Below are 10,502 nucleotides of genomic sequence, written 5' to 3' on the forward strand. Positions count from 1 at the left end.
TAACTGGCCCCTGACTGAATGGTACTTTTACTGCTGCTAATTAAGTGCTAATGGAAGTTCCCCCTGCAGAGAATACTAATTAATCTTCTATTCTTCTGCTAGCAGAGCTTGTACTCCAGCTCTGCCTAATGAGGGGAAGCAGGTAAGTCTTCTCCTTGCGCTGGGTTAATAAGACACCATGGAAGGCTCTGGAAGCATTGGGCTATACACAGGGGTGTTTCCTGCCCCCCTGCACCCCCTCTCCCACAACTCACACACAAAGGGGAGCAAGGGCAGCAATGGGGCCAGCCCTTAGGGTAAGCCAGTAGGCCAGCTCAAGGCAGTAATGTGGAGACCACCAAGCTTGTTTTGAAATATGTTAATAATTTTTATTTGAAATCTTACCAAATGGAAAAAAAGAAGAGTCAAATACTGTTATACCGTTATACCTGGCATAGTGTATACTGTCTGTCTTTTACCAAGGACATACAGGAGATATGCAAATAAAACAGTTCACGTTTTTATAGCTTGGTACACCTACTGTCATTTAAATAGGAAATTGTATTGATATTGAGTACTATGTATATGTTTACTGAGCGGAGCTGTCCACAACCAATAGAATTACTACTTGCAAACTGCTGATGTCTCAAGGAAAAAAACCTCCAGTTGGATACAGTTTCTACTTTGCTAAGCATATGCACATTTGAAAAATGAACACATCCGTAGCGTGTTCGGAGGCAGACTGCCAGGGGAATCAGATTCAAAGTGCTGAAGAATGAGTGTGTGAGTGCGTGTGCACAAGTAAACACAGATTGAGGATGGTATTCGAATTACCTTAGTGAGATAATGGCAGTGCATTAGATTAACTTTCATTCCTTAAATGCAACACATTTAGGTAATCTTGTCCCCCAAAAACATGTCAATGCCTGAAAGGCCTCCCTCTCGCTATCAGGAGGTTCTGGGCCCCCACTCTGATGCAGCTGGGAAGGCGCTCCCGTCGACTGTCAAAACGCAGCGCCAGATCTAGTTATAAAATAATTGAATTTTCATATCAGAGGGGACCAGAGTCCCAGCAGACAATAGGAGTGCTGAGTCCTCTCTGATATTGGCTCAGGCCCTTTGCCACGCGCATGAAATCAGTATGTTAATGTTGCAGGGTTTTCTTTTTTTAAGGACACTTGTGCTCTCGCAATGTACTACCGATGCGGTTTCAAAAAATTGCAACTATTGATAAGTAGGAAGCCAGCAACCCCCTGGACCCCCTTCTCTCTTGCCAAACACACACACATACACACACCCTCCCCCATCTCCCTCTTCCAACCAACCAAGACTCGAAACGTCTCACCCCCTCCCCATCCCACACCATTATTAAAATAGTAATTTATTTTTCTAAATCAGAATGACAGCTTGCTTTCTTTTCTCTGCAGCAGGCGGTGAATCACCCAGCTTTAATTACTTTCGTAACTTCGCTGACCCTGTGAGCGCGAGGCTCGGCAGGAGAAAATGGGGCCTCCAACAAAGGCCTTCCGCAGCCACCGCCACCGCTGTTCACCCCACATGCTAGAATTTATCAAACTCTGGATTTTATAAGATTTTGTTAACATTTCACCTCCTATATTTTTACACTCTTCTCCTACTCCCCCTTTGCTACTGCATGCACCCCCCAATCTCCTGACCCAGCCACAAGGACGGAATTGGTTGTACAAGCGTATAACTAAAAACCCTAATTTGAGGTGTGTGTGTGTGAGGCCATACATATGCGTCTTTGTGTGTCTGTGTGTGCGTGTGTGTCTTAGTGAAAATGCTTTTTCAGGCGGGTGTTAATGTGCACATCAGCGTGCTGAGACAACAAGGTCCCTCCAACAGACCAGAGCAGGCCAAAGGTCCTTCTCGTCTCCGTATCCCCCTCATATCAAGGCCACGTCCTCCACAGCAGGCAGACACAGGGGACAGGAACCGGACCCACAAAACACAGATCAACATGGATGAATGCTGCACTTGATCAGCACACAGGCCGTTGACCTACAGGGATCAGGGTCAAGCTGCAGGATAGGAAATCGATTCAGAGACACAGAGCTATCAGGTCCAATGTCTGACCACAGGTCAAGCAAGGACTAATTCACTTTAAGGTTCAAAAGCTGGGTGCAAGACTATCTCCAATGATCAAATGAAAGACAGACAATGACCTAACCCTGATCAGACACTGAGGTAGGAGAGAATGATCCAATAATGAATTTAAAGAACCAGAAAAAAAGAAAACTCAACATCCTTCTTTACTCTTTGATACGTGGTTCAGTCATGTTTCGTGTTTAGCCAGCAGAGTCCTCCAGTTTCCCATCATGCCTCCTGCCTGTCTTATTAAAGTGTCTAATATGGTGTAATCCCTGATATCGCTCTCACCTTCTCACGGGCGCAGCGCGGGTTTGGCTCCAGCGCTGGTGTGAACCAGGGGCGGCAAGTCAGGGTTGGTCTTTCGCTGACTGTCTGATAATTGAATGAGTGATTATCCCACCCATTAATAGACAATGATACAGAAAACGCTGCCATATGTCCCGAATATTAATGAGAGGCTGCAGCGGCCTAGATAAGAGAAGCACCATGCCGTCTCTGTAATAGGGGTTAAAACAATTTGCCAGTAGTGCCAGAACCCCCCCCCCCCCCAGCCCCACTCTGCCCCCGTTCCCCCCTCACCCACCGCCCTACCCACACGTCTCCTCCCCAGGCTCCTCCCCAGCCCCAGGCTCCTCCCCAGCCCCAGGCTCCTCCCCAGCCCCACCTACGCATCCTCCCTGCCTATTCCTCTGCCTGTCGCTATGCTAATCCAGGGTCCTCTCCAACTAGGATGCCCCCCCTCACAGGGCCACCCTTGTGCTTGGCCCTGACCTCCCTGCTCCAGGGTCAGGGGCGCCATTGTGTGGGAGAGTGCATTGAGGGCCACTCAGAGGCAGAATGACCTGCTAATGACACGAAGCACAAAGTTGGGTATTTATGCTTTTTAATGCTTTATATATTAGGATGGAAAGGGGTTTCGCCTGTTACTGATTCATGCTGAACTCCCCAGTTTAAAAAGCTTTGAATTATTGCTAAATCAACATCAAAATAACCCCTTGTAAAATATTGTGTTGTCCACTGCCTTCCTTTTTAGTGGCATGTTGGTCTGTGTTAGGGACTTGTCTACTTTGTGTACTTTATCACCTATTGACATTAAATAAAGACAATCTGAACAGTGCTGAACAGTGTCCCTCATAACTTGTGGAAAAAAGCATTTCAAACATAACTTTTAGGGCATGTGAAAATTGTCTTTTCCTTAACAAGCTGAACAAAACGATGCAAGTGAAATGCCCAGGGCAGGGCTCCCCCTGAATCGCCATGCCAATCAATATCCAGAATCTATTAGTATTGAAAAGCAATATTTTCCTTTTCACCTTCCAATAATTGTGCTTAATACTGTGAAGTACCTTATCATAGGTCTGAAGGTGAAAGAAAGGCTGGTAACCATGGTGACCATGAAAGCCATCGGTTTCCTTTTCAGCGGGATAATGAACTTCTCCCCTCCTTATGACACTCCTCCTCTCCGTTTACAGCCTCTCAGATTAAATTGTAGTCCATGCGTCCTTGAAATCCCTCATCTCCAGTCTATAATTTGCCAAACAAGAGAAGAACACAGAAAAATGCAAGAAGCTCAACAAACATTACAACACTGAAAATTCCTGCCTGGATGAGCTGGGCCTAAATAGTTTTCTGCTTATTATGAAGCCAATGTCACAATACTTAACACACATTGTCTGAGAAGAAGTTAGGATACATTTTCTGCATTTATAGTTTTTGTGGATAGTGATGTAGTCTGTTAATTATAGACCTACTAGTTTAGGAAATATACCAGGCCAAAATGGCAGCAATCATGTTAAATATCAAGAAAATGTGTTTCCATCATTTTGAGACATCCTTCTTATTCAAGACAAACTCCGTTGCATCTTATTCGTACCCTGGATATATCACGAGTAGTCAAACATACTTATATAAATAATTTGAATCTCTCCAATTTTTGGATAGTTGGGATTCTACGAGGTAGGACATTGAGTGCATTCAACCTTGATATCCCCCTCACCTGCGTTGAGTCTTCTGTCCTTGAGAGCGGAGACGCCTTTCATGTCAGGTCGCAATGGAAAACAGGGATTCCATCGAGAAAGGAAAGGGTGGGAGTTTGAATCAATGCATTAGTGAGGTTTATTAATTAATAATGACAAATAATGACTCTTGGCTCACATATACAAAATCAAGTCGATTTAATGACATGGGGGTAAGTAGACATGTCAGACGAATTTACATTTACATTTAAAACAAACCAGCGTTTATTTTAAACAAATCGGTCATATTTGCGTTGAAACCAATTACTTGACAATAACTTATTTTAAGCATGCGTTTGACAGGCTTTTAATTATGCGCCCCTTGATTATTTAAAAGTGCATTTATTTCAAACAGGATATGACTTTCAGTGGCCATCTGTAGGCCCACTGACATTTAACCTAGGTTAATGTGAAATGTCAGACAATAGGCTAACTTCTCGGATCCGGTTTTTATTTAGACCTATAGGTATCTCGTTTAACTCATTAGAGACGATAGTTGACCGATTAACTTTGTCAAAGTGGTTTTAGAATGTTATTACAAAAAACAGTAGTGACACCTGCTGACCAAATGAAAAACAACGAATTTATACTTACCCAATATGTGCAAGAACTTACCTCAGCATGTTACAAAATACATATATACATGGACAGATATGTATACATGGATATCTATAAATATATATATACTGTTAAATTGGATGACTGCTATGAACGCCTCGTAACACGCTGTCTCCACGTCTTAATTACTTGCATGTGTAGTCGGAGTCAGGCCACAGCAAGGCGCTATTACGCTAATATTCATCTATAGACAGTTTATATTATGTGGTTAGAGGTTGAGTCGACTGATGAATATTCTTGAACTAGAATCCTGTACATAAATTAAACACTTGCTATGCTCTAGATAGAATATTTCTCCATCTAATGCTATAGAATAGGTCCTTCACATCAGAGCAAACAATAGTTTGGATACACATCTGAACTTTCACATTCTGTATTTTCCATGGGGAGACAGTTCTGTATATTTGGCATGCAGGGTGGGAAAGACTCAAAGAGTTGTGAGCGGAGCGCCCAGTGCAGCGGCATGGACCAGCTCCCTTCCGGGCTCTGTTACTCACCCCTTTGCTCTGACTTCCTCAGGTCTCTCCATCTAATTGAGGGAGGACCTACGCATTTGGCACCGCATTTTTGATACACGTCATCCAGTTTCCCATAGACTCCCTTTATCACTCATCGAGGCTGCATTGAAACTGGATGGGATTCAATGTTTATGCAATGATGCAATAAAGATTTCACAGATCAATGAAAAATGGGTAAATCAATTATAGTTATTGACACAAATACATTTCCAAAGAACAACCATGGATTGTATATTTAATGACATTGTTACATTTATAAAAACATTATAAAACAGATTTAGACATGTGTGATCCTGGCATAGATTGAATTTACTGTAGTTTAAGGATCTTTGCTAACATGTCAACCATAAACATATTTGATAAAATAACTTATTTAGACCACATTTACACTCCACGGTTATAACAATAGTCAGAGCAAATCTAACAATCAGGTCTCACAAAAAAACAAAAGGACTAGTCAGCCAGTCACATGTTGAAATACTTTTTGGAAACTACCCCCAAAGTGATGAGGAAACAGGCTATCGCTTAATCGCTAAGGGAGCAGAAGGAAAAACCCCCACCTCTTCTGTCCCCTGTCAAGGCGTGGGCTTCTAGGATGGAGACGCCATCCAGCCTGTACACAACCCCAGACAGACAGACAGACAGACAGACAGACAGACAGACGGACAGCCAGCCAGCCAGCCAGACAGCCAGCCACTGATGTACTCAGCTTCTCTCCCTGCAGAGAGAAACAGCTGTGGAGCTTCTCAGGACATCTCAGTAACAGAAACAGCTGGAGCGGTCACTCTGATAGGCTGAACCTGCAACAGCTTCTGGGTCTCTGTGCTCAGAAAACACAGTGCCTCACTGTCCGAGTCACTGGCTAAACTCCTCTGTTGATTATTAATTCAGGCCAAACCATTCCACAGTAGTATTTTAATACATTAAACATAATTTCTTTTTGTCATAAGTCATGTAATTTTAGTGCACCTCTCACAGAGTGGCAATCCAATAGAAGCTGATATAGGCTATATTTCTGTCCTTCCTACTGAGCCGTGTACTGGAGCACATAATAGGCTTTGTACCGACATTCTTCTGTGGTAATACTGGGAGGTGTATTCTGTCTCTGAGGGGGAAAAAAGACTGTTTTGTTTCCTGGATGAAAAGATCTGAACTTGGTCCTACTAACACTGCAGCCGCAACAGGAAGGAGTAAGATGAAAAACAGAAGTAACTCTGTCTAAGAGCTACAGGTCTTTGGCTTGGTGACAGAACAGAAGAGCGTGTACATGTGGTCATTATGTATATTCACTGTCTACTGCAGTGACGATAGAGTGGGCCTCTAACCCTTCAACCCTGAAATCAGCTCCTTCATGTAAGGTCTTTAAGGGTACACTGCCCAGATCTCCTTTACGCAGGAATTTGACCTCTGTATCAGCCTGGTGACTGGTGCCTTCTTATGCAAAAAGAGGGCTACCTAAACACAGGCAGTTTTATACAATCAGGAATAGAAGCACAAACCCTTCATATAATTGATATCTATAAGTTAAATATATCAGGATGATGTCCCATAGGTGGCTACGTGAGTTCCCATACTTCTATGTCTCCGGTTCACACCTGTCAAGATCTGGGTTTTTGAAAGCCAGGGCGATGTCAGGATTGCCTTTGGGCCGGGTTTGCATGTATGCGGCCGAACGACTGACTGTGGCCTGACTTCTCTTCGTCAGAGCTTTCATCAGCTTTGATCGATAATGATCCCCAGCCAGGAAATACAGAATGGGGTCTATACAGCTGTTCACGCTGGCCAGCGGCCGGGTGATCTTATAGGCAAAGTTGATGATGTTGAGGCTTTCGCACTTCACATCCAGCAGGCGAGAGGTGTAGTACAGGGTGCGTGTGATGTGGAACGGTACAAAGCACACAGCGAACACCACCAGAACCACTATGATCAACTTGATGGATTTCTGCCGCGAGGCCCCCTGCTGGCTGGGGGACAAGCCTCGTCTGGGCCGACAGAGAGCTCGAGCCATCTGGCAGTAACATACCATAATGACCAGGAAGGGAATGGCAAACAGCAGCACCATGACAATGGAACTGTAGTGAACGTACTCTTCGAAGGCCTCCGGGTGAGTGGTGTCATGGCACAGCGTGTCGTTGTCCCGGGCAGTGGTAGTAACGAAGATCAGGTTGGGCACCAGGCACACAGTCACGGTTGCCCAGACAAGGCCACACACCAGGTGGGCGTGATGTGACTTCACCAGGGTGAGAGCCTTAATGGGGTGGCAGATACCCAGGTAGCGGTGGACGCTGATGCAGGTGAGGAAGAGGATGCTGCAGTAGAGGTTGGCGTAGAACAGGAAGCGGACTATCTTGCAGGCGGCCACACCGAAGGGCCAGTGGCTGCGGTTTCCATAGTAGTAGATGAGCGTCGGCAGCGACAAAACGTACAGGAAGTCCGACAGCGCCAGGTGGAACATGAAGACTGTGCTGGTGTTCCACGGACGCATCTTGGTGATAAACATCCACAGAGCGACAGAGTTGAGCACTAATCCCAGGACACATACCAGGCCATAGGACAAAGGCAGCAGGATGTACTTAAACTCCTCATTGAAACGACAGCTGTCATTGGAATAACCAGAGGAGAAAACGGAGTGGTTCTGTGGCAGGTTGCTGTAGATGGTAGAGATCATCTTCTCTGTCTGGTACCAAGGCTTTGGCTACATGCAATATATGTAGAAATGTTACAAAATCTCTGTCTGGGACGTCTCTGTCGGGACAACACCCCACCACCCCCCAAAAAACGGAACGTTAATAAAAACAATCTTAATTTCACTTCAAAAGTGTTTTCTACTCATTTTCGTGACTTTTCATGATTGAGAAAAAGACAGTCTGAAGTGTGGATCTGTCCTGGAGAAGGGTATGGTAAACTGTAAATATATCAAGAGATGTCGTGCTCAGTCATGGAATAAGCTCATGCTTTGCCCACTCGATTTGTAAAACATTTTTGGGTAACCGGTTCATTCTTACGTAACTAGCTGTACACGTGTTTTGAATGTGTTATTTGAAGTATATAAAGCGAACTTACCCAATATCATATGACCAACTCATGAAAGTTTGGGGAAAATTCGTCAAGTGACCGCTCCTCCAGGCGAACTGTTGAAAGTGTGCGCAAAGGATGAGATGGACTAACCGTCCGGTCCGAAATCAATATACCATCTTCAACTTTCCGTCCGCCCCCCTTATAGCTGAACACGACTACTTTACGGTATCATGTGTCAGAACTACTCGTCAGTGCCAATGGCATTCAATTACGTATTAATATTTCTGGCTTTTCAGGTTGTGGTAGATAAAAGACGATGCTGGGAAAATACTTTATTCCAAGTCCTTGTCGAAGTCTTTATTACAATTTAGTTACACTGCTATAGTTTCACATGATTATGCATCGGTTAATATCCAGTATGTAAATGGGAAGTGGAAATTGATGAGTTGACAATGCTTCTTGCTGTACATGCTAGACCTACAAGAATGGGCTACTGAGAAAACACTTACAACTATGGTGACAACAGATTCTGAGTTTTTAGTAGACTTCTTGTCTGCTTTGCTGTCTCTTCCCTGTACTATATATGTTACTCTCTGTATTCCAAACGTCCTCCCTTCAAATCAGTTACTAAGACACACCCTTAAATTGTTTCCTATAAAGTTAATGTTTAGACACTACTGTAAAAAAATAAAATGATCAACGTTTAACATTTACATTCAGGTTAAAAAGTCCAGTCTGGATCAAGTATTGTCTATGTATTTTCCACATCATCTACCAGAGTGACACCTCAAATGGCAGTAATAACATTATAAAACATGATCATAAAGACATAAATGTGGGAAGGATGAGCTACTCAACAGTGTTACACCACATAGTTGCACATGCCAGATGGTTCCATCCAGCTAATAAAAAATAAGACATAGACAGCATTGGACCAAATGTATCATGTCATACCGGACACGAATAAGAGTTTCACTATTGTTGATCTATCAACACCATACATACCACCAACCATGTCCTCTGCATTACTTTTAAATCCTGTACGCAGCCCTAAACCTCTTTATAACACATCTACGATAAAGGTAAAGCATGTTTTTGAAAAGGTTGGTCAACAGAGTTAATGTATTTCTGCTGTATTGTGTGTTTTTGGTGTGATAACACTGACGGGTATACTGATGTACTTGCAGAGGAAATTCCTTATGTAGCCCCGTGTATTTAATCTGTATAGAACAGCTAAGATTCCTTCCAGTTTGCTGACTCATGTCCTGCAGTGAAGAAAATGCCTATCAATCACCAATTATCCCAAGTTGCAGATTTTCAAAAGAAAAATAACAAAATATATTGAAGATAATTTTCACTCACACACATAGCAGGCTGTAGTCTAGACTGTGAATACATGATGCAGAAGTGATGTGTTGCGTATATAATATCTCAAAGGTCAGATTTGTTATGTTGAGGGGATGTTCTGTAATTACTTTTCTGCATTCCTTCATCAGAACCTGTGGCAAGGCAGCCAATTGGAGATCAGGGGATTGAAGAGAGGTCAGTGAAGCCCCTCCTTCCACCTATCCCCTTCCTATGGAAACTGGCCCCTGACCCTGAGACAATTCAAAGCTTCTGTGCATGTGTGTGTGTGTGTGTGTGTGTGTGTGTGTGTGTGTGTGTGTGTGTGTGTGTGTGCAGTATGGTCAGACAAGGGCTCAGAAGTCTATGCAGAGTAAAAGTACATAGAAAAACAGACATTGTCTGTCAGGGCAAAATAGCTAGTCAGCAACAGGACTGAGTTTTTATAGTAAGCAATCGTGTTATATGAAGCCTCTGAATGGTATTGTACGCTCTGTGTCAGTTCAACCTGTCCTTGAATGAAACAGCTTCTTAGCATTTGCTGTTGTTATCGACAGTGTGTTTAGACATGGTCCCAAATATCCCAGAATCCTAAGAGCTGAACTGGGAGTCATGAGTCCCAAAAAACGTAGTGAATTAACACAAAATGATCTTGTGGGGTCATATTAAGGCCCCGCAACTATATCTAGAGGGGTTTTAGGGATTTAGGCTTATGGTTACAATACGTTTTAGGGATCACACCATTTTGAATGGCAGTGAATTATCAGTTCCCACTTGAATAGTCAAACAGACCTGTGTGTGTTTTCATGTGTGTGAGAGTCCATGAGTTTTGGCCCGTCCACAAGGCTGCCGTCTCTTCGGTCACGGACACATACCTTCCTGCCAGTCAGCATAGAGG

At 43.6% G+C, this 10,502-nt stretch overlaps 1 protein-coding gene across 4 annotated transcripts; it reads right to left on the minus strand.

The window, feature by feature from the left end:
* Positions 1-5,450: 5,450 nt before the first annotated feature.
* Positions 5,451-8,397, minus strand: p2ry4 (pyrimidinergic receptor P2Y4). Of its 4 annotated transcripts, none has more exons than XM_067247573.1 (2): positions 8,306-8,397; positions 5,451-7,987 (listed from the first exon to the last, which is right to left on the minus strand). In XM_067247573.1, the coding sequence occupies exon 2, from the start codon at positions 7,908-7,910 to the stop codon at positions 6,819-6,821; it is 1,092 nt and encodes a 363-aa protein (XP_067103674.1). In that variant the 5' UTR covers positions 7,911-7,987; positions 8,306-8,397; the 3' UTR covers positions 5,451-6,818. The 4 variants fall into 4 exon arrangements, with proteins under 4 accessions (XP_067103674.1, XP_067103675.1, XP_067103676.1 ...); XM_067247574.1 differs by having other exon boundaries at positions 5,451-8,147; positions 8,306-8,378; XM_067247575.1 differs by having other exon boundaries at positions 5,451-8,127; positions 8,306-8,363.
* Positions 8,398-10,502: the final 2,105 nt, after the last annotated feature.

The sequence above is a fragment of the Osmerus mordax genome, chromosome 12 (genome assembly GCF_038355195.1).
Source record: "Osmerus mordax isolate fOsmMor3 chromosome 12, fOsmMor3.pri, whole genome shotgun sequence".
In the NCBI taxonomy this organism is placed as follows: Eukaryota; Metazoa; Chordata; class Actinopteri; order Osmeriformes; family Osmeridae; genus Osmerus; species Osmerus mordax.